At 57.8% G+C, this 24,347-nt stretch overlaps 1 protein-coding gene across 1 annotated transcript in view; it reads left to right on the top strand.

Moving 5' to 3' along the window:
* LOC144947647 (dedicator of cytokinesis protein 7-like) overlaps positions 1–24,347 on the top strand; it is a 74,748-nt gene that overhangs the window by 38,839 nt on the left and 11,562 nt on the right. The window contains exons 15-38 of the mRNA XM_078876884.1: positions 2,483–2,600; positions 2,752–2,822; positions 4,171–4,309; positions 4,796–4,897; positions 5,147–5,233; positions 6,214–6,445; positions 7,174–7,410; positions 7,762–7,913; positions 8,740–8,823; positions 10,151–10,246; positions 10,710–10,850; positions 12,356–12,469; positions 12,871–13,053; positions 13,441–13,583; positions 14,212–14,381; positions 15,520–15,650; positions 16,047–16,232; positions 16,891–17,026; positions 17,797–17,890; positions 19,047–19,143; positions 19,694–19,828; positions 20,266–20,418; positions 21,029–21,187; positions 22,016–22,116. Of these exons, the coding sequence (XP_078733010.1) occupies positions 2,483–2,600; positions 2,752–2,822; positions 4,171–4,309; positions 4,796–4,897; positions 5,147–5,233; positions 6,214–6,445; positions 7,174–7,410; positions 7,762–7,913; positions 8,740–8,823; positions 10,151–10,246; positions 10,710–10,850; positions 12,356–12,469; positions 12,871–13,053; positions 13,441–13,583; positions 14,212–14,381; positions 15,520–15,650; positions 16,047–16,232; positions 16,891–17,026; positions 17,797–17,890; positions 19,047–19,143; positions 19,694–19,828; positions 20,266–20,418; positions 21,029–21,187; positions 22,016–22,116 (3,261 nt within the window). The remainder of the gene's footprint in view (positions 1–2,482; positions 2,601–2,751; positions 2,823–4,170; positions 4,310–4,795; positions 4,898–5,146; positions 5,234–6,213; positions 6,446–7,173; positions 7,411–7,761; positions 7,914–8,739; positions 8,824–10,150; positions 10,247–10,709; positions 10,851–12,355; positions 12,470–12,870; positions 13,054–13,440; positions 13,584–14,211; positions 14,382–15,519; positions 15,651–16,046; positions 16,233–16,890; positions 17,027–17,796; positions 17,891–19,046; positions 19,144–19,693; positions 19,829–20,265; positions 20,419–21,028; positions 21,188–22,015; positions 22,117–24,347) is intronic.

Here is a 24,347-nt window from a genome sequence, read left to right as displayed (position 1 = left end):
TGGCACAAAAGTCTTGAGACTCCATGTGAGGCTTTCCTGGATAAACAAGCGCAGACAATAATAATCATGAAATGTAACTGCACGATAACTTTAAGATCGAATTTCAGAAATATAATTCCAGCAAAGACATTGGTAAAATACGCACGCACGCCCAAGACACACTTGTACGCACATGCACACGCATTTACGCACATGCACATACACCCAAACACATGCACATACCGGCAGATACACTCATGGGCGTGCGTATACACTAACGCACGTGCGCGTACTCGCACGCACGTGCACAGACGCTCGTGCAAAAACACTCGCACATGCGTACCGACGCACACAGACATTCTCACACCCGCTGGGTCACATGTGCGTCCACGTGCCACCGTGCGCGTGGTGCGAGCCGCGCCGATTGGCTGTGGGGGGTAGGCTCGGCCGCGCGTGATGGGCCCATCCTTCCCGGGGGGGGGGGGGGGGGTCGGGTTCACAACCGCGAATAACCTCGGAGTGGGGGGCAGGGCGGTGGAATGCTCATGTCCAGAGGCGGATAGAGAAGCTTTCTCGGTGGGGGGGGGGGAGAGAGAAGGGTGAGGAACGGCGGACTCGCAGTGAGGCAGCAGCTGCGCGGTAAGGAACCGACGTTACCAAAACATTTCCTAAGCTCTGCAGCCCTCTATATATATTAAGATGTTATCGGCCAGCTGATCAGTGTTTGCATGTGCGAGGACACGGGAGCATCCGTCGCTTTCGGATGGGACGGGTGGAGTCCACATTTTTGCTGCACCGCGTTCTCCTGCCGAGCCAAAGTGCAATGGCGCTTCCACGACGCCACGATGCCCACGGGAAGGGAATTTCTGTGTGCGATGACCCACCAACCCTTGCTGCTGCTTCCACACGGTGCTGGGTTACAGGCAGCCACGTGCAGCAGCGTATCCACCACCGTCGCCCCAGCCAAACACCCGGCGACCTGGCGCAAGACGTTGCAGTGTTGACAGGGGGGCGCCGTGTGTGTCAGGTCATGTGACCCGGGCGTCAGGTCATGTGACCCAGGCTCTTGGTTGTTCTCGGTCGGGGTCACACGCTGCTATTGCCGCGTGTCGGCGTGACCCCGAATGGTAACGGCGCAGCTCGATAATGGTGGACCATTAACTCAACCGTACACTTTTAGCAAACAAGACTAATTTCCGCTGCTGTCCGAGTAGCATTTGTGAAGTTGTGATATTAGTGGCATTTCATCTTGTGTGGGTGCCACGGTGGCGAGATGTTAACTACCTCGCCTGGTATACAGGAAGTGGGGGGGTTTTATCTCGATCCTGACGCCTGTTGTATATTTGGAGTTTGCATGTCTCTCCCTGTGGTTGCGTGGATTTTTTTCCGGGTCCTCCGGTTTTCCCCTCTACATTTAGCATCAACGTGCCTTTTGAGTATTTGGCTGCTATACATTTCCACATGATAAACCAATTGATTGGGCTAACATTTGTGGCCAGATCACTTACGAAAGAGAGCTATACAGCTCCAGTGTGCCTTACCTGTTAGAATAAGAAGTTTAGTTTATATATGAACACGGAGGGGGGGGGGGCACATGGCTCCAGCTACACTTGACAACCCGGTTTCACCTCACCTCGGTCCATACGAGTCCTGTGGGTCTCTACGTGAGTCTGTGGGTTTCATTAGAGTCTGTGGATCCTCATAAGGCCATATGTGGACCGATCTGAGACGATCAACTCGCTCCCCTCGAGAGAACCCAGCTTGATCACAAGTGGCCAGAAGCGACATTCAAACCGCCCGTCCTGGATCTCAGCGACGCCAACCACCGTGTCCCCGCGAGCTCTGAGACACCCGGCCACCCCTTATCCAACCGCTGTCGTGACCGCGCGGCCTTAACGATGGCACGGCGCGTTTGCCGCGATGGTCCCGGCGCCGCCGGCCATCCGGCTCGTTCGAGTTACCGACTCGGCGCCGTCGGTATTGCGACATCGCCGCGGTCTTTCGTTTGGCTCCGTCGCGACCGCCGCGTGGCACAAGCCACCCCCGGCGGCGCCCGCCGGTTGCTCGCTGTGCACGCGCGTGCGGGTGGTCTGCGGAATGCACCGTGCACTGAGCGGCAATTGATGGCGTTGTAATTGCGTTTGCTACATTGTGTTTTTTTTCCCCCGTAATTGACCCTGCGTGTGCGTGTGGGTGTCTCCGGGGGTGGGGAGCAGTTAGCGCGCTGTGCGCTGTGAACCCCGCCGACCCGAGTTTAATTCCCGCTCACAGCCACCAACACCGGTGACGATTGTTTGGACCGGTCGTGGGCCTCTTCAAGATTGATTCAGCCTCAAATGATGAGTACCTACTGTGATGTGTAAACACCGCCGCTCGGGAGACAAAGGCGGCTGGGCGTGGTGCTGGCCACCCACCACACTGTGTTCCGCGCCGCTCTTCGTATATTAAAGGCTACACCGGGGGGGGGGGGGGTCTTTGTCTTTGTGTGTGCGTGCGCACGCAGGAACCTGCTGTACGTGTACCCGCAGAGCGTGAACTTCTCCACGCGGCAGGGCTCGGCCAGGAACATCGCCATCAAGATACAACTCATGGCAGCTGAAGATCCAGAGAGCACCATGCTGGTACTACTTCCCCCCCCCCCCCACCACTTTCCCCCAAACCCCTGTGGTACATCCCTACGCCGGGGGCGGGAGAGCTGTTCCGTGCGGCGCAACCACGGAAAAACCTGCGTGGTTTATAGCGATCAAGTGTGTTTGTTCTTGTTGTTTACAGGCGATTTTCGGCAAATCCAGCTGCCCGGACTTCTCTAAGGAAGCCTACACAGCCATCACCTACCACAACAAGTGAGCGGCCAGAGCCAGACCAATAGCGAACGCGAGCAATAGCTCGGGCCCCGTCTCCGCACATGAACAAAAAGTATTTTTTTTAATCCATCAGCCTACTGGCTTTACAGCCTTGCCCGCCATGCCGCTGCGAACCCGGCGACCCGCCTTCGATTCCTGGCCACGGCTGCCGTCAGCGGCGAGTGGTATACCGATCCTGCACGCACACTAACCCCCCCCCCGCCCCGGCTGACCGGCGTGGTGAAGTATGGTCGAACGGTGTGGGGGATACCCTCTTCCGGCACGCGTTCACCGCTCCCTCCGTCCATCCTTCCCTCCTGGTGACTCTCGCTCCTGGCTCGCTGTCCCCCCTCCCCATCCCCGCCCCCGCCCGCCGCCTCTGCTCATGGGGTTGGTGAGCCGTGGCGTGACGGGCGAGCACGCGGGAGGGACGTGATCGTGGAGCAGGAATCGCCGCCGAGACAAAGGCAGCCTGTGTCTGCCCTCGCCGCCCACTGGCCGCCACCGTCACCACCACCGCCTAATAGGGATAGTGTGCCTGTATGTTGCACAACGACCATCCCTTTGCCTGTCTCTCTCTCTCTCTGTCCCTCGTGAGGGCGGCGATGATTGGCGAGGTGAGGGGGACGGTGATGGGGGAGCGCTGATTTCGGCGTTTCACAAATATGACCTTATATTCACGTCGAAGAGAAATAATAAAATAAAAATAAAAACAATAAAATTCTCACGGCGTTTCGATTGCAACACAAGCAATCATCATCACCTTGCTGTGGTTTTCACACCTGATGATGATTGCTTGTGTTGCAATCGAAACGTCGCGAGAAATTTATTGTTTTATTTGTATTATTTTATTATTTCCCTTCTACGTGACTTCACCGAAAGAACCAAGAATATGAATCCCTGCAGTCACGAAAGCTTTAAATCGAAAAATATTACCTTGTCGCGCGCGGCGACGCGGTGCCGCTTCACAATCACCAGCATCTCCCCAGGATGTCCCCTTCCGTTTTGTCCAGGACCCTCATTTGTGCAACGGATGATGCGCCCGCTGTCGGCGTCTCTCGATGCTCACCTATCCGATGCTTTTCGCACGACCGCCTGTGCCTCAGTTACCTCCCTGGAAGGTAGTCGGCTAAGCAACGCCGTGCTGAGTCTTTCCGGGGATCTTGAGAGCGACGGACGAGAATCGAACCCGGCTCACTGCGATTGCAGGGGCAGTGTGCAAACCACTGTTGCGTCGTCATTGCTCTCCCATCATCATCATCACGGCCCAGCGTAACCGCGCCTGCAGCGATTCGCGGTTCGAGCCCGGAAGCCGCCCCGGTTAATGCCTGCGTGCGCGTCGCGCCAGGGCACCGGATTTTTACGAGGAGGTGAAGATGAAGCTGCCGGCGAATCTGACCGAGAACCACCACGTGCTCTTCACCTTCTACCACATCAGCTGCCAGCAGAAGCAGAACGCTCCGCTCGAGACGCCCATCGGATACACGGTGCGTGTGCCACCCACGTCACCGCTCGCTCGCTCGCTCCCTCAGTCGGTTGCTCGCTCAGTTGATCACTCACTCCGCTCGCTCAGTCACTGGTTCGCTCATTCGCTCAGATACTCACCGGCTCACTAACCCACTGACTTGCTGCCTAACTCACTGACAAACGCTCACTCACTCACACACTTGCCAACTAACTCCTACCCACCCACTCGCTCATTCCCTCACTCGCACACCCAAACACAGACTTGCCTCACCTGCAACAAATCATCACAGGTTGCCAGTGGTCCACAAACACAATTGACAAAAACAAACCAACGCGTGCCGACACAATAACACTGCGTGAATTTAAAAGCAATTAAAAACCATATGAGGCCAGTGGCCCTTCTTCATAGCACATTGGTGACGAACGTGTTGAGTGTTTTGTTTCACCTGCGCCCGTGTGAACCCCGTGACCCCCGTGACCCCCGTGACCCCCGTGACCCCTTGCAGTGGCTGCCCCTGCTGCAGCACGGTCGCCTGGTAACGGGGCAAGTGAACCTCGCCGTCTCCATGGAGAAGCTGCCCACCAACTACTCCGCCCTGCCCCCCGAGGTGAGAACTGCTACGTGCGCGTCGCCATGCGCCTCCACACGTATCCCTTTGTCTCCAACGCATCTCCAGAATTCTCAGTGTGTCCCTGTGTCTTCCTATACTTTCCGGTAATTCTCTGTGTGCTCCCGTGTCCCTGTGATCCATATGCGTGTCGCCACGCGTCCCCGTGTGTGCCCATGCCTCCAAGAGCAGCGTCTGTGTCCAAGCGCTGATTTCTCTGCGATCGCTCCCACCCCGACCCCTGTGTAGGTCCATGTGCCGAATATCCGCTGGGTAGAGGGACACAAAGCCATATTCAATGTGGAGGTGGTGGCCGTGACCTCGCTACACACACAGGTGAGGGCGGCGCGTTCCGATCTTAAGCATACGATGATGACGATGGTTATGATAATGATGTGCATGTTAATGGGTGTATGTACGTTGAACTTTTTTCGCACCATACCTTGCCAACTGTGCTAATCGGAGGTGATGATGTAGATGGTGATATTGATAATGATGTGAATGATGATGATGTTGTGGACAATGACCATGATGATGTTGATGAGATGGATTATTTTGCCAGTTCTCATAATAATAGTGATGATAATGACATTCATGGCAGTTGATAGACAATGATGAAAGCACGATTATCAATGACCACTGGGTGATAATTATTACGTGAGGACGCTCCCACTTATGATGTAGACTAGGATGATGGTGATGATGATGATAACTCAGATTGCTCGTTAGAGCAACCCCCCTGGACTGGCTCTTTACGCCGGGTGCTGCACTGACGATGATGACGATGGTGATGGTATTGGCTATGGTAACGATAGTGACGACTATGACGACGGTGATGACTGACGATGGTGACGACTATGATGATGACGATGGCGATGGTGACGACTATGATGATGATGATGACGACGACGACGATGACTATGGTGACGATGATGACAATGATGACTATGGCGATGGTGATGAAAGACGGTGACTATGACGACGGTGATGACTATGATGACGGCGCTGACTATAAATATGACAGTGATAACTGTGGCGATGGCGATGGCAATGACGGTGATGATTATGATGACGACGGCGATGATTGTGATGACTGTGACGACGGTGATGACTGTGATGACTGTGACGACGGCGATGACTGTGACGACGATGACGACGGCGATGACTATGACGACGATAAATATGACGGTGATAACTGTGGCGATGGCAACGACGGTGATGATTATGATGACGACGACGGCGATGATTGATGACGGCGATGACTGTGACGACGACGGCGTGCTCCGACCATGGTGACGTCTCCGCCGGCCCGCCAGGACGCCCCGCTGGACCGCCTGTTCGCGCTGTGCGCCGCGCTCGAGTCGCACTCCTTCCCCGTGTGGGCGGGGCCCAAGCGCGTGACGGAGGCGGAGCTCGAGGCGGAGCTGCGCTCGGCCGTGGCCGGCGTCGGCAACGCCGCCATGCAGCCCCTCGTGCGCCACTTCCACCCGCTGCTCGACCGCATCGTGCTGCTCACCGTGCGCCCGCCCGTGCTCGCCGGACAGATCGGTGAGCCTGCCCGCGCCGTGGTGACGGTGGCGAGCCCGGCGTCGGTGATAGTCGCGGTGGTTGGTGGTGGTGATCGTAGTGGGGAGCGGTGGTGCAACGGTCAGCGCGCTGCGCTCCGAACCCGGCGACCCGAGTTCAATTCCGACACCGCGGCCAACGCCGGTGACGATTATCTGAATCGGTCCTGGGCCTGCGCTAGGTCGAATCTGCGGTGTGTAAACATCACCACCCAGGAGATAAAGGCAGCCGGGCGTGGTGTTGGCCACCCACCCCCTCATGTGCCGTGCCGGCCTTCATAGCTAACAGCACTCGCTCCAACAGTTTGTTAATGCCTCTTCTTTGATGATAGTAATGGCAGTGTTGATGTGCCCAGAGTCGACGTGGTGATTACGGTGGTGGCAGTGGTTGTGGTAGTAGCTGTGGTGGACCTAGCGGGACTATAGTGATGGTGTTATCGATAGTGGCACGATGCTGAGAATGTGTGTGTGTGCATGTTTCTCTGCGTGTCTCTCTTCCCTCTCTCTGTGTCTATCTCTCCCCATACCACTCTGTGTATCTGTCTCTCTGTGTCCCTCCATCTCTGCTCGTCTGTTTGTCCGTGGACGCATATCCGTCTCCTGCACGTCTGTCGCCCTGTATTGGTCTGTCGGGTGCGCGTCTTTCTCTTTCTCATCCCCGCCACCCCCACCGTCATCGCTATCCCCCCACCTCCACCGCCATCCCTGCAGTGAACCTAAGCCAGGTGGCCTTCGAGGCCATGGCCAACATCGCCAACCGCGTGCACCAGAGCCTGGAGTTCAACCAGGACCAGCACGGTCGCAACGCCCTGCTCGCCGCGTACGTGCACCACGTGTTCCGCCTGCCGCTCGCCTGCTCCGCTGTCGGAACGGACGCCGGTGGTGGTGGCGGCGGCGGCGGTGGTGGTGCCAGGGGCGGTGGCTGCACGCCAACCATGAACCCCGGAGGTAAACTCGGGGCGCGACCGCATCACAGATCGTCACGCGATCTGCCAACCCCACAGCCGGCCAACTGGATTTCTATCCCGGTGGCATTGCTGACCGTGACGACGATGACACGAATGATGACGACGGTGATGATGTTCTTGATGGCTTTGATTGTTGATGACGGATGATGATGATGGTTGATGGATGGGTGATGATTATAGCATTCGATGGATGGACTCATGACAAAAATATGATGATGGACCAATGATGACGATGCATTGATGGATAGCTGATGATGATGATGTGGATGATGGATGACGACAACGGCGGGTGGTGATGTCGCCGGTGTTGCTGTGGGCCGTCTGCGCGCAGGGATCCGGTACAACACGCTCTCGCGATTCGCCGCTCGCCCTCGGCCCACGACCCTTAACCTCCCGGGGACGCGCAGCCTCAGCAGCAGCAACCCCGACGTCAGCAGCCCGACCTCCGCCGACCAGGAGGTCGCCAACCTCCTCGCCAGCAAGGTGTGTCAGCTCTTGCTCAGTCCGCTGCTGGATGAACGCCTCGCCGACGGGCCCCGGGTTTGTTTGGCCGCGGGTCAAGGAAACGGGGGGGAGGGCGGGGGGGGGTGGGGGCGGGGGGTTGGGGGTGAGGGGCTGGGGGGGTATCGTTGCCCAGGATGAGCGAGGAGCGTCGGTAAATTTTACCGCAAACCAACCGAGGCTGAAAGCGTCGTTCTGAACGCGTGACATCGGTCGGTCTGTCACAATCACTCCCGAAGAGATGAGTTTTGCGACATGAACCAAACTCGTGTTGCTATCTGGATTCACCCGATTTCAAAATCGGCCGCATTGACCCATGGGTTTTTACGCATCGGCTCTGTCTGTCCGTCTGCAACGTGGTGTCGCGATGGCATCTGCAAAGACGGTGGCGATATGAACACAAATTTGGCGTCCACGTCGCATTGCTATCTGGGGCCTCACCCCCAAAGAAACCCGGCCACGGTGGCGCTGTCTGTCCGTAACGTGGGGTCGCGATAATCCCCGGGAGGGACGATCCGAGAGGAACGGAACTGGAGTGCAAGGGGTCGTTGCTATCACCGTGCCCACATGGATAAAAAGCGTTGCACAATACCTGCCGTTACAAACCGGAGCAGAACGCGTTACACGCTGCGGACACGCAAAGGGTTTTTGACCTGCCGGCCACCGTGCTGGCTTCCATACCGCGAATTAAAATGCTTCCTGAGGCAAGCGCACGTTGGATAGCGTTACAGAATCCGTGCGTATGCGTGAATTTTCCGAACGTGTTGTGTTGTATATTGTTGTTGTTGTTGTGTTGTTGGTGTGCCAGGAGCGGGTTGTGCCGTGCCGTGAGTCCATGTTCCCCGAGTCCGCCCAGGCTCAGAGTCAGCTCGGGTGGCTCACTTCCCGCAAGGTGCGACACGCACGCTCAGCATCGGCATCATCACCAACACCACGAGCATCTTCACCATCATCACTGTCATCATCAGCAGCAGCAGCAGCACATGAAACATTTTTATCATCATCGTGACAAGCAAGTGTTGCCCTGTCCCGCCATGACCCCTAACGCTGACCCCTGACCATGGAGCGGAGTGTGCTCGGATTTGAGAGAGCGCGTCACAACGTGCGTGCCACCGTGCCATGTGCCTGCATCGCCGCATGTCGCCGCGCATGTGCGTGCGTCAACGCGTGTGTCACCGCGTGTGTCACCGCGTGTGTCACGTGGCCTCAAGGTGCATATGGCCTGGCACAAGCGTCGTGGTGACGTCACCGCCACTTAGTGGCGATTGGCGGTTGTTGTTGTTGTTGTTGTTGTTGTCACCGCGTGTGTGTGCGTCACCACGTCACTGCACTGCGTGCGTGTTGGTTACCGCGTGTCACCGCGTGTCACCGCGCGTGTGTGTGTGCGCGCGCGCGCATCACCGTTTGCCACTGTGTTTGTCGCCGTGTGAATCACTGCGTGCGCGCATCGCCGTTTGCCACTGTGTTTGTCGCCGTGTGAATCACTGCGCGCGTGCATCGCCGTTTGCCACTGTGTTTGTCGCCGTGTGAATCACTGCGCGCGTGCATCGCCGTTTGCCACTGTGTTTGTCGCCGTGTGAATCACTGCGCGCGTGCATCGCCGTTTGCCACTGTGTTTGTCGCCGTGTGAATCACTGCGCGCGTGCATCGCCGTTTGCCACTGTGTTTGTCGCCGTGTGAATCACTGCGTGCGCGCATCACCGTTTGCCACTGTGTTTGTCGCCGTGTGAATCACTGTGTGCGCGCATCACCGTTTGCCACTGTGTTTGTCGCCGTGTGAATCACTGCGCGCGTGCATCGCCGTTTGCCACTGTGTTTGTCGCCGTGTGAATCACTGCGTGCGTGCATCGCCGTTTGCCACTGTGTTTGTCGCCGTGTGAATCACTGCGTGCGTGCATCGCCGTTTGCCACTGTGTTTGTCGCCGTGTGAATCACTGCGTGCGCGCATCGCCGTTTGCCACTGTGTTTGTCGCCGTGTGAATCACTGCGTGCGTGCATCGCCGTTTGCCACTGTGTTTGTCGCCGTGTGAATCACTGCGTGCGCGCATCGCCGTTTGCCACTGTGTTTGTCGCCGTGTGAATCACTGCGTGCGTGCATCGCCGTTTGCCACTGTGTTTGTCGCCGTGTGAATCACTGCGTGCGCGCATCGCCGTTTGCCACTGTGTTTGTCGCCGTGTGAATCACTGCGTGCGCGCATCGCCGTGGTCTGTGCGAGCAGTTGTTCCACGAGGAGCTGGTGCTGCAGTGGGTCGTGAGCAAGGGCTGCGTGCGCGACACGGCACTGCAGCACGCCTGGTTCTTCTTCGAGCTCATGGTAACCGCTCGCGCTGGCTGCCCTTCCCGATCGTCGACATCGTCGTCATCGTCAGCTTTTTCGTCAACATCGATTATCATCGGCAACATCATCGCTGCCATTATGAACATCAACTTCATTATCGATTGCATCGTCGTTGTCAACAATGTCATCATCATCATCATCGTTGTCATCTGCTTTATCGTCAATATCCGCTGTGTGTCTTTCTCCCCTTATGTTGCTGGTGTTCGTCTGTCCGTGGTGTCTGTCCATTTGTCCACCAGTCCGTTCGTCCGCACTTGCCCCAGCTATCTGTTAAGGCTATATGGAGGGGGGGTCTTTGTATTTGTGTTGTGCGCCATTGTCAGTCCTTCCGTCTGTTCGTGCCTCTGTTCATCGTCAACCTGTCCACACATGCCTCGGTCCGTGAGTCCCTGTGTCATGTCCCCCGTGTGTCCCCCGTGTCTCCCTCGTGGTGCCCTAGGTGAAGAGCATGGCCCAGTACCTGTACGTCACGGGGAAGCTGGCCGCTCCACGCCGCCTCCGCTTCCCCGAGCAGTTCACCAATGACCTGCGCGCCCTCGTCACCAACGTCGCCAACGACATCATGGACAAGTTCCAGAAGGTGACGCCACTTGGCTGATTCGGAGTGACGGGCGGGGGTGGGGGGGAGGTGGTAATTGTGGGGGCTGGCTCGGTAGAGAGAGGTCAACAACCATACGGGTGGTGCAGAGGTCACAGATGCTGAGCCGGCACAGCTGAGGTCCAGCTACCCAACCACCGTTGTTAAACCGGGTTCTAAGGTGTCGCGATTTATGTGGTCTCAGCCCGGTCGTCAGTGGCTCACACGGACAGCCCAAAAGAGTTACACAGAGATCCATAGACTCGTTCAAAGACTCAGAGTCATATAAAGATTCACAGTCTTGTATAGAGACACAAAGACATTGGCCGGATTTTTGCAAAACAACATAGGCTCACAGAGAGATCCATGACCCACAGACTTGCATAGAGACACATGAGACCATAGAGTTAGATGGAGACCCACAGACTCACAAGAGAGACCCCATAAACGACACCAGATGGCTCGCGAATCCTTTGGGGGCATTGACAGGGCCCAGCGGTGGCGCTGTTCGCCGCTCGTTGAAGAGGTTCGCGGTTCGACTTCGGCGGGCCGCCCTGGTTAATACTACTGTGGGCGTATTGACCACGCGCTATCTGCTTCATAACACCCCATGACGTCACTCGAAGTGAGAAGGCCATTGTGTGCCGGCGTCTCGGTCCAAACTTTACCCCCGAATCACTCGGAGGGAATTACACAGCAGCAGTCGGTCATCGCACCCCCCCCCCACTGGCAGGGCAATGCCCGTTCACAGGCCAGATGCCTAGCCGAATCGTGCTGCACAGAGACAGCTGCCACTGGTGGTTCCCTTGGAATGTACGAGATGAGACGTGTCATACGACGCCTCGAATTGCCGAGGGATTTACGCAAGCGCCGTATCAACGCGAAACATCTTCTTCGTTATGATTAGAGACTAAACCAAACAATTTCTTATTCTACCAGGTAAGGCCCACTGAGCTACTTAGCTCTTTCTCAGAAGCGAACTGACCACAAATGATAGTTCAACTAAAGTGGCTTATCGCGTGGAAATTTATAGCAGCTAAGTACTCTAAACGCGCGTAGACGTGGAGGGAAAAACCTAAGGACCCGGAGAAAAATCCACACGACAATGGGGAGAGAGAGAGAGAGACACGCAAACTCCAAATATACAGGAGTCGGGGTCGGGATCGAGCACACGACCTCCTGCATACCAGGCGAGGTTGTCAACATCTCGCCACCGCATCTAATAAATAATTATAATGTTATCATTCATAATAGAGGTTTTTTGGGTTAGATCGGGAAAAAAAACCCCTCTTATAGATGATATTGGTCCCAAAAGCCGACGTGTTAAACTATGTTATCATTATTGATTTGATGCTTTCGTGACTGCAGGAATCCATACTCTTTGGTTCTTTCGGTAAAGTCACATAGGTAGAAAAAATAACATGATGACGATCATTATTGTCCGACGGCCATTTGGCCACGACTTTAATGGGGACGTGGTCCCGCGTCGTGTTTGCGGGACGTGCCAGGAGCAAGAGCTGGCGGAGAAGCTGAACGTGAGCCTCGCCTTCTTCATGAACGACCTCTTCTCCCTCGTCGACCGCGGCTTCGTCATGCAGCTCGTCAAGACCTACTGCAAGCAGGTGACCCCGCGCGACGGGACGGGCGCAAACATCCCGCCGGGTAGCCCCCGAGCGCACCGGCCACTTCGCGCGTGCGCGCTTCCGGCCGGGATGGTGCCGAGCGTCAGCGCTTCCGTCCGTCGTTTCGCTCGCCCGTGCTGCGCGGGAGCTTTTTGGGGGTGGCGGGGGGGGGGGACTCGAGCCGAACCGGAAGAGCCTCCCCGGCAACGTGGAGCGAAACGTCGGACGTCACGCGGAACGACGACGACGCCACGCGGCGAGGGTCGTTGTCGTCACGTTGCCGTTTGGTTACAGCCCTACCAGGCCACCTGGCACTGTGATGCCCCCCCTCCCCTAATTCTCTCTCTTCTCCCCCCCCCAACTGCCCCCAACCGCCCCCAACCGCCACCAAACCGGAAAAGACGTGGAACCGAGCGAACAGCTCACCCGGCCCCGGGGCGCTGACGCCGCTGGCGTCGCTCCGCTTGGACTTCCTCCGCATCGTGTGCACGCACGAGCACTACGTGGCGCTCAACCTGCCGCTCGCCTCCTCCGCCTCGTCGCCCCCCACGTCGCCCTCGCCGTCGCCCTCCGTCGCGTCGCAGGTGTTCCCTCCGCGCCGCGCAGGGGGGGTGGGGGTCACGCCAAGCGCACGCGTCTGTACGTGCGTGTGTGTGTGCGCGTGCGTGTGTGTGTTATCGTAGCACTCGGCGTGCTGCGCTACAAACCCGGCGACCCGAGCGCGATTCCCGCTTCCGGCCACCAGCGCAACGGTTATCTGAACCGGGCCTGGGCTCTCCCCCCTAGGTCCACTCAGACTGAAATGAGTACCTGGGGTGAGTTGTAAACGTCAGCGCTGCGGCCGGGCATAGCGCTGGCAACTCCACCCGCTCGTGTGCCGTGGCTCGCCTTAATTGGTGCTCGCCGACAGCTCCTTACCCCAACGGTCCACTAAAGGCCCCGTGGGGGGAACTTTGTCTTTGCGCGTGCAGGGCTCCGGGATGTCCTCCACCGTTCAAGACCAGAAGGTGGCCAAGATGTTCGAGCTCTCCACGGAATTCCGGCAGCAGCACTACCTCACCGGCCTGCTGCTCTCCGACCTCGCCCTGACCCTCGACCCCGACTTTGCCGACAGGTGAGCGAGGCGGACGATGGGCGGATGAGTTGCCGTGGTTTTGTCCACGCTCGCTTGCTCGTCAATCGGGGGCGCACCGTCATCGGCGATGGGCATTAGCCTGCGTGCCGTCGGGTGTGAGCCAAAACCGCATCGGGACGTCGCACGGGTTGACTAGGCTCGCTCGCTCCCGTGAGCGTGCGAGCGTTCGTGACCACCGGCGGAGGAGCAAGCGTGTTCCGGCTGGTCATCGGCACCATGTGGCATGCGTGTCTGCGTTCGCAGTACCTCCGCGTGCGCCTGTAAGCATCCGTGTCCGTGTGTTCTCGGGGAGTGCGATGGTTAACGCGCTACGCTACGAAGCCGAGTTCGATTGCCGCTCACGGCCAACAGCAGTGACGATGATCTGAATTTGCCCTGGGCCTCCCCAAGGTCGACTCGGCCTCAAATTAGTACCTGGTGCGGTGTGTAAACATCGTCACTGGGGAGACAAAGGCGGCCGAGCATAGTGCTACCCACCCACCCCCTCGTGTGCCGTGCCGGCCTTCACAGCTGCTGCTCACAACGCTCGCCCCAACGGCCTGTGAAATGGCTACACGGGGGACCTTCGCTCTTGTCTTTGCTCGCGCGTGTGCACGCGCGCCCGCAGCCTGTCGTGCCTGCAGAAGCGCGCCATCAGCGCCGTGCACGTGCTCGTGTCGAGCCACGACACGGAGCCGCGGTACTCGGCACCCGAGGTGAAGGCGCACATCGCGTCGCTCTACCTGCCGCTGCTGGGCATCGTGGTGGACGCGGCCGCTCAGCTCTACGACTTCACCGGTGCCCGCCCGCCTGCAGCACCAATAACCCCACACCCAATTTGTGTGGCTTCCTCCCTCCCCCTCCATTCACTCACTCCCTCTCCTCCCCTCCATTCACTCCTCCTCTCCATTCACTCACTCCCTCTCCTCCCTCCCTTCCCCTCCATTCACTCCCTCCCTCTCCTCCCTTCCTCCCTCCCTTCCCCTCCATTCACTCCCTCCCTCTCCTCCCTTCCTCCCCTCCATTCACTCCCTCCCTCCCTCTCCTCCCTCCCTTCCCCTCCATTCACTCCCTACCTCTCCTCCCTCCACCCCTCCATTCACTCCCTCCCTCTCCTCCCTCCCTCCCTCCCTCCTCCCCTCCATTCACTCCCTCCCTCTCCTCCCTCCCTTCCCCTCCATTCACTCCCTCCCTCTCCTCCCTTCCTCCCTCCCTTCCCCTCCATTCACTCCCTCCCTCTCCTCCCTTCCTCCCCTCCATTCACTCCCTCCCTCCCTCTCCTCCCTCCCTTCCCCTCCATTCACTCCCTACCTCTCCTCCCTCCACCCCTCCATTCACTCCCTCCCTCTCCTCCCTCCCTCTCTCCCTCCTCCCCTCCATTCACTCCCTCCCTCTCCTCCCTCCCTTCCCCTCCATTCACTCCCTCCCTCTCCTCCCTCTCCTCCATTGACTCCCTCCCTCTCCTCCCCTCCATTCACTCCTCCCCTCCAATCACTCCCTCCCTCTCCTCCCCCTCCATTCACTCACTCACTCCCTCTCCTCCCTCCCTCCCTCTCCATTCACTCACTCCCTCTCCTCCCTCCCTCCCCCTCCATTGACTCCCTCCCTCTCCTCCCTCCCCTCCCTTCCATTCACTCCATCCCTCTCCTCCCTCCCTTCCACCCTCCCCTCAATTCACTCCCTCCCTCTCCTCCCTCTCCTCCCTCCCTTCCCCTCCATTCACTCCATCCCTCTCCTCCCTCCCTCCACTCCATTGACTCCCTCCCCCAGCCCCACCTACTTTTACGTAGCCACACCTACACAAGCACTTTAGCCCCCACACCCACTACTCAGGTAGCCCCTCCCACACCAGCCTTCATAGACGCTCGATAAACAGCACTTGCCCCATCAGTCTACGAAGGCTATACAGGGGGATCTTTGTCTTTGTGTGGCGCAGAGGGTCACGGGCAGCGATCGCGAGCCGCCCTCTCTTCCCCTGAAGACGACGAGCCGACCATCAACCAATCGGTGGCTTGCGCCATCGCGGGATCCTCACTGCTGCGGCCCGGATCCGGGGCGTCCGCACAGGTGCCCGTTCGAAGCGTGGCTTGTCGATATCGTGCGGCGCGATTTATTGCGATGCGGTGTGATGTCACGCGTGTGTGGTGCGACAGGATTGTGACGTGGCGTGGCACTGTGTGGCGCGATTAAGCATGATGCGATGCGATATACGGCCGCGGTGTGATGTGGCGTGTTGTGGCGTGACGCCACGTGACATGATGCAGTGCGCTGTGCCCATGCTGTACCCTCGTTGTGCTGCGGTTGCGCCAAAGGTTTGACGTCCTGCGTTGTGCTACGCGAAGCGTTGCGATTTTGCGTGACGCGGCGCGGTTGTGGCATGGAATCCCGCGGCGTGGCGGAGTGTGGCAATGACGCGGCGCACGGCATGATGCGGTTCGGCACGCTGTGCCGTCGGACGTGCAGGCCGGCCGGGCGGGCGGCCCCATCCTCTCACAGGAGAGCAGCCGCCACCTCCTGGCCTGCACGCTGTGGGTGCTGAAGCACGCCGAGCCCTCTCTACTGCTGGCCTGGCTGGCCGACTCGCCGGCTCCCCAGATTCAGTCGCTGCTGCACGCGCTCTTGCTCTGCGTCTCCTGCTTCGAGTACAAGGTACGGCGCCTGGCCCCTCGTGACTTTTTTTCGCGCCGGGCGGTGGTGCCGGCGGCCACCCACGTGGCCGGCGATCCGGCGCTGTGCAGGCGGCGGCGAGGGTCGGTGGCTTGCTGCACGCACAAATGCTGCGAAACGCTCTTCCCGCTGGCACCGAGGAGGTGTGCCGTGCCCCGGCTCGCCAGCAGAAGGGCAGTGCGGCAAAAAGAATGTGGGATAGAGCGTTTTGCCCTCGCACGCGTGGGGTCTTTTTTTTTCCCCCGGCGGTCCGGTTTCCTCGCAACAACACCTTAATATATAGAGGACTGCAGAGCCTGGGCAATTGCTGGCACCGAATCATCGGGCGACTTTTGGCTGGCCATCGAACAAAGATGGTCACTGCATCGCGCGCTTTCAGATGCGCTTCTACGGCCGTCTGGAACGCTCTTCCTTCCCATATTAGGAATCCACTGGAGCTATGCACGCACTTTAAAATAATGAAAACTCCTTTCTTTAGAACAGATTTTTTGTGTTTAGTTTGTTGTCCCTTCCCTCGCACCTCCGATTAGCACTGTTGGCTACCTACGGTGCAAAAGAGGTTCAACGTACATACATACACACACACACGTACCGTCGATTTCATCGGGCGTTGTTGTTACGCGCCTCCCCTCTACCGCAGCGACGGAGCAGTTCCTCCAATCAGATCCCGCCGGCGGCCTTCATGAAGTCGCAGGACATGAAGGCGCGGCTGGAGGAGGCGATCCTCGGTGGAGCCGGCGCCCGGCAGGAGATGATACGGCGAGCGCGGACGCACGGTGATGCAGCGCGCTCAACTCGTCCAAGCCGGCACCGCGCCGCACAGCACCGCACCCAACACGGCATTAGATCTTTGCGTTGGCATGCTCTGCGTCACGTGACAGACGTGAGACAAGTATCGTACACAACAACAGCCGCAGTTGGCCACGAAGCGGCGGTGACGTCACCACGGCCCTCGTGCCAGGCTATGTGCACTTTGAGGCCACGTGAAATGTCGAAGGCTCGCTGCTGGCAGGAGGTCACGGGACAGACCCAGGTGCCATGGGTTGACTGACTGAGATGACTGGCAGATGCACCACCTGTGCCTCCTCCATGCCAACTTGCTGCGTTTTAGCCGCCTGGCGCTCCACTCATTGTTGTGAGTGTCGTTCCTCTGCCCTCTGCTGTTATAGGAGAGCGACTGCCTCCAACTGCACAGTAGCGTCCATAATGAGCCTCCTGAAGCATATACACATGCATAAGAGCTAAATCAAGGGAGCTTCCCTTGGTTAACAAGTATCATAATTATAACAGCAAATAGACTTGGGGCAGTGCTGTTAGTGAGCACCTCTAAAGGCTCCGATTAGCACAGTTGGCTACATACGGTGTGTAATAAGTTCAACATACGTACGAGACTGAAAACACACGCATACAGACACACACACAATGTCTCAGTAATTATTTGCATCTGCGATCCTGTGACTCGGTGTGTTACGGGAGAAACGCACACACGCGCACATGATCTCGGTGTGAGTGAGCGTGTCCCTTCCGCGTGCGTGTCCCCTCCCAGGCGAGCGTGGGCAGGTCGGCCCCGCGGGGAGCACGGAGCGCGTGCGCTGGAAGAAGGATCAGACGCAGTGGAAGCAGAACGAGCGCAGTGACAAGTGAGCAGCGAGCCGCGGCGCGGGGCCACCGAGTCACGCGCCGGCTCGCAGGCGCAATGTCACCACGAGTCGCAGACGCCAAGCAACCACGCCGGCTTGTACACACGCTAGAGCAATGACACGCTAGCGCAATGACACGCTAGCGCAATGACACGCACGCGCAATGACACGCACGCGCAATGACACGCACGCGCAATGACACGCTAGCGCAATGACACGCTAGCGCAATGACACGCTAGCGCAATGATACGCCAGCGCAATGACACGCACGCACAATGACACGCTAGCGCAATGACACGCTAGCGCAATGACACGCCAGCGCAATGACACGCTAGCGCAATGACATGCCAGCGCAATGACACGCTAGCGCAATGACACGCACGCACAATGACACGCTAGCGCAATGATACGCCAGCGCAATGACACGCTAGCGCAATGACACGCCAGCGCAATGACACGCACGCACAATGACACGCTAGCGCAATGACACGCCAGCGCAATGACACGCTAGCGCAATGACATGCCAGCGCAATGACACGCTAGCGCAATGACATGCCAGCGCAATGACACGCTAGCGCAATGACACGCTAGCGCAATGACACGCACGCACAATGACACGCTAGCGCAATGACACGCCAGCGCAATGACACGCTAGCGCAATGACATGCCAGCGCAATGACACGCTAGCGCAATGACACGCACGCACAATGACACGCTAGCGCAATGATACGCCAGCGCAATGACACGCACGCACAATGACACGCTAGCGCAATGACACGCTAGCGCAATGACACGCCAGCGCAATGACACGCTAGCGCAATGACACGCCAGCGCAATGACACGCTAGCGCAATGACACGCCAGCGCAATGACACGCTAGCGCAATGACATGCCAGCGCAATGACACGCCAGCGCAATGACACGCACGCGCAATGACACGCCAGCGCAATGACACGCTAGCGCAATGACACGCACGCGCAATGACACGCTAGCGCAATGACACGCTAGCGCAATGACACGTCAGCGCAATGACACGCCAGCGCAATGACACGCTAGCGCAATGACACGCTAGCGCAATGACACGCTAGCGCAATGACACGCTAGCGCAATGACACGCGCGCACGCACAACCGCACCGAACTCCGCCGTTCTGCGCAGGTCCCGAGCCGAGCTGGAGCAGGAGGCCATCATCGACGGTAACCTAGCAACCGAGGCGAACCTCATTGTCCTCGACAGCTTGGAACTCATCGTGCAGGTGAGCCGTCTCCTCTCCTGTTCGCTCGCCTCGTCGCTGGGGACAAGCGACGGAGGTCCTGCCGCTGTGTGACTGCCTGTTCCCTGGGGCTGTGTGCATCACGACATTTATCAGCAGCGTCGTCAAGAGCCGCACGCGCACGGATATCAATATTTACATCTGCACTGATGACAAGACTGTTTTTCCACAACACAAGCTCATTGATTTCTCCATCCATGTCGAGGTTCACACAGCGGGTCAAGACAACACTCAGCCTCCTGCTGACTTACTCACTCACCCAACCACCCAACCACTCACCCATTCATCACACCTCACTTCTCTTTCTGCTTCTTCCCCCAGCCCTGTTCCCTCCCAACATCATCGCCTCTTTCCCCCCAAGCTCTTACGACAATAATAGCCTCGCTCGATGAGAGAAAGCCATCGTCCGTTTCGCAAAATGCGCGCGCGCTACAAATCGTATAAATATCATCGTCATTACCATCATCACCATTACGATGGCGATCATCACCATCGTCGTCGTTGCTGTGCCGTTCGTCGTTGTGCGGTGCAGACGGTTGCCGTGACGGAGGCGAAGGACGGCGTGCTGGGCGGCGTCCTCAAGGTGCTGCTGCACAGCCTCTCCTGCAACCAGAGCTCAGTGTTCCTGCAGCACAGCCTCGCCACGCAGCGCGCCCTGGTCTCACGGGTGGGGCCCCCACCTCCCTACCACCCCTACCACCCCCTACCCCCCCCCCTACACACCTTACTGCCTCTACCGCCCCTACTGCCCCCTACCCCCCCCCTACCGCCCCCTTTACCGCCCCCTACCCCCCCTACCGCCCCCTACTGCCCCCGACCCCGCCTACCGCTCCCTACCCCCCCTACCGCCCCCTCCCACCCGCTACACCCGGTCCCGCCCCCTACCCCCCCTACTGCCCCCTACCCCCCCCTACCCCCCCCCCTACCGCCCCCTTTACCGCCCCCTACTGCCCCCTACTCTCGCCACGCTGTGGGCCGTTGTGGCACAGACCGCGAGCCCGCTCCGCCCTCCACTCTGTCCTGATGCGCGTGTCCATCTGTGCGTACGTGCGCATCCGTGCGTGTGTACGTGCGTGTACGTGTGCGCGTGCGTGCGTGTGGCAGTTCCCAGAGCTGCTGTTCGAGGAGGAGACGGAGCAGTGCGCCGACCTGTGCCTCCACCTCCTGCGCCACTGCAGCAGCTCGCTCGTGGCGACGAGGGCCCACGCCAGCGCCTCCCTCTACCTCCTCATGCGCCAGAACTTTGAGATTGGAAACGTGAGCCTCGATCGCCTCGCCCCCCTGACCTCCCTTGCCTCACTCACCTCGCTCACCTCCCTCACCTCTCCCACACTTCCCTTGGCGGCACAGGAGGCTAAAGTGAAAGCTGTTGCGCATTGTCCCACGTTAAACAGGAAGTCCAAAATGGCCGTTGCTTTAAACTAAAACTAAACAATTTTTTTATTTTATCAGGTAAGGCCCGCTGAGCTTTGTGGCTCTGTTTCGGAAGCGACCTAATATCATCATTACGTGGAAATGTATAGCAGCCAAATCCTCTAAATGCGTGATGTTGATTCTAAATGTGGAGTAAAAAACCGGAGGACCCGGAAAAAAATCCACTCGACCACGGGAGAGAGACACGCAACCTCCAAACATACAACGGCAGGCGTCAGGGTCGGGATCGAACCCACGACCTCCTGTATACCAGGCGAGGAAGTTAACATCTCTTCACCGTGAATTTATTTCCGTGTGCATCTTTACTTACTTCCTGTTCCTGGTCCACACTGTCCCGCCCTCTAACCCCCACGCGGTCTCGCCTTGTCTTCGCGACGTCTCACCCCCGCCGTCGACCCCGCCCCCCGCCGTGCTCTCTCTCTCCGCACTCCAGAACTTTGCGCGGGTCAAGATGCAGGTGACGATGTCGCTGGCGTCGCTCGTGGGGACGTCGGCGAGCTTCAGCGAGGACGCGCTCCGCCGCTCGCTGCACACCATGCTGGCCTACGCCGCCGCGGACGGCGACATGCAGCCCACCACCTTCCCCCTGCAGGCACGCACGGATGGATGGGATCCACGCGGCTTACACCAGGCTATACGATGCGCGGCCTACCGATGTGCGGCTTGCCAACGAGCGACTTGCCAGTGTGCGGCTTGCCAATGTGTGGCTTGGCAGTGTGCTGCTTGTCCATACGTGGCTTACTAATGTGGGGCTTGCCCGCGTGTGACTTACCAATGTGCGACATACTATCGCGCGGCTTACCAACGAGATGCTTAGTCTTGTGCACCTTGCTATCACGCTGCTTACTGTTGCGTGGCATACTGCCACGCGGAATTGACCGACTTACTTCCGTGCGGCATAATATCGTCCAGTTTATTAATGCGTGGTCTCGCTATTGGCACGGATTACTAACATGTCGTGTGCTAACTCGCTGTTTACCAACGAGCGGTTTGCCAACACGGGGCCCACCATCGCCCCTGCTTACTATCGCACGACTCGCCGTGCAGCTCACTAACAGGCGGTTTGCTAGGGCACGGCTTACTAACATGCTGGCCTTTGCAGCGACGAAAAGCGACGTATAGGCTACCGCCTTCCCCGAGCACGGTATTCAAGGATCCTCCTGCACGGTATCCATGCTGCAGCCTTATACTGCCACCCCCCCCACCCGTTTCTGCTTTAATGCGCTCCACAATCTGGAGGTGGTAATCTGCCCGAGCCGATATGCGCTGCGGCGGGGAACTACATTTTGCAATATTTTCATCACCCCGTTTGATACACGTCCGACTTTGTTCCCATTTTATTTTGTTCATATTTTCTTTCGTCATTTTTGGTGACCCCGGGTGGTCACTGTTGAACTCTCGTTAAACGTGGACGCGACAGGTGCGGGAGCTGGTGCTCAACCTGCAGACGATCCTCTCGGACACGGTGAAGATGAAGGAGTACAAACAGGACCCCGAGATGCTCATGGACCTCATGTACAGGTGCCGTCAAACTCCTCTCATCCGCCACCCCATTATCTGCCGTCCCTGTTATCCGCGCTCCACAAAAATATCAAATTCGCGATTTATGCTCAAATGACCATCTCCCGTTCACATCCCCGCGGAAGTCGGTAAGGTGGAATTCTACATTCCTATACCGGGGGGCGAGCCTACTGGACATCTGTGAAAAAAGAGCTTTATTGCCCATCGGATTCTATCTATAGGATAACCGCCGTTGACAGAACACTTCAGAATTTGAATAGTTTATTTAGAATTGCCCTGTGAGCTAAAAACTAAAAAACTAACATATTTAACGTTTGCCACGGGTCGCATAAAATTATAAATACAATAAATACAGCAATGAAAAAAGTCAACAAATAAAAATAAATGTACAATATATTACTTAATTATAAATTTAATATTTAACTAAAGTGACCATTAAGATTAGAGAAACATATTGCAAATTTAGTGCATCTAGAGTGAGGAAAGAGATTCGATTAAATATTGCAAAACAACCAATAGAAACTTCTTTGGTAAAATAGTTTTCCTGTGCAAACGACAAATTACAGGAAACCATAACAATCACCATGACGTTGCACACATTACAACAGAACAGGACTCATATACAGAATAATAATTATAAACTATTTGTTTATCATCTACTTGCTTCAGCAGTGAAGTGTTACTGGTAGTAACCTCCTGGTTACACCAGCCCACAGGGGATTATTGTGTCCGTCCGTCCATCGTGCATCCAAAAATGGGTGTGGCTGGGTGGGGAGGGGCTGGGTGGGGAGGGGAGGGTGGGGAGGGGCTGGGTGGGGAGGGTGGGGAGGGGCTGGGTGGGGAGGGTGGGGAGGGGCTGGGTGGGGAGGGTGGGGAGGGGCTGGGTGGGGAGGGTGGGGAGGGGCTGGGTGGGGAGGGTGGGGAGGGGCTGGGTGGGGAGGGTGGGGCTGGGTGGGGGATGGGAGGGGTGGGGCTGAGTGGGGAGGGGCTGGTCACCCCGTGGTGACCTTATAAAACTCAACGTTTAACCTACTCATGCCGGCTTCTGCCCGCCCTCACAGTCGGGCATATTTGCGGAATACACCACGCCACCGTTGACCCTGGCCATTGACCGAGCAACCCAACGTTACTACCAGCTCCCTCCGCAGGAATGTGTTTCAAGATGATTGAGTGAAAGTGGTCATTCTATCGACCGTCCCACAGAGGGAGGGACAATCGACCGAGTCAACCCCACAACGAGGAATCCTTGCGATTGCGAACCACTCACTCGAACGCTGAGCCACCTGGACTCCCGCCCCATTTGATCTGCGGAGCCTCGTGTTTTTCCTGCCGATGGGCTCTGGCCGTTGCAGAGTCGGTGTAGAGAGACGGTCTCGGGCACAGAAGTAAAGCCCGCACCTGAGCGACCCAGTTGCGTGCAACTGAATCTTTTGTGCGTGGACTTCTCTGCAGCCAGTTGCGAGCAGCTGTGCAATCGAGTTGCTCACGGTGTAGAGATACGTCGACCTGCTCGGCGATCCGTAGCGAAGCGTTTCATCGCTAGTGATGAGTTTACGCCAACTGCGATTGGTCGTTGCGAAGGGTTGGGGTGTGGCCAGCAGCACGTCCGGCCGTTTGAGGCTGAGTTGATTCGGGGTAGGCCATGAGCGGGAATCGAACTCGGGTTGCCTGGGTCGTAGCGCAGCGTGCTAACCGATACACTACCTTTCCCCTCACTGACACACACTCACAAAGTCAAAGATGCCCGTATATGGCCTTAGCAGACTGCTGGAGCAAGCGCTGTTAGCGAGCACCTATGAAGGCCGGCATGGCACACAAGGGGGTGGGTGGCCTACATCACACCAGTGGCGATGTTTACACACCACACGGGGTACTCATTTGAGGCTGAGTCGACCTAGGGGAGACCCAGGACCGGTGGGTGGCCTACATCACACCAGTGGCGATGTTTGCACACCACACTGGGTACTTATTTGAGGCTGAGTCGACCTAGGGGAGGCCCAGGACCGGTGGGTGGCCTACATCACACCAGTGGCGATGTTTACGCACCACACCGGATACTCATTTGAGGCTGAGTCGACCTAGGGGAGGCCCAGGACCGGTTCAGATAATCGTCACCGGTGTTGACGGTGACCGGGAATCGAACTCGGCTCACCGGGTTCGTAGCGCAGCGTTGCGCTAACCGCCACCGCCACCGCTCCCCAGCACCGCAAACTCACAAACGCACGCTGACA

This window comes from Lampetra fluviatilis, chromosome 46 (genome assembly GCF_964198595.1).
Source record: "Lampetra fluviatilis chromosome 46, kcLamFluv1.1, whole genome shotgun sequence".
Lineage (NCBI taxonomy): Eukaryota > Metazoa > Chordata > Hyperoartia > Petromyzontiformes > Petromyzontidae > Lampetra > Lampetra fluviatilis.
The sequence above is the reverse complement of the archived record's forward strand: the minus strand, read 5'-3'. Positions and strand labels throughout refer to the sequence as shown.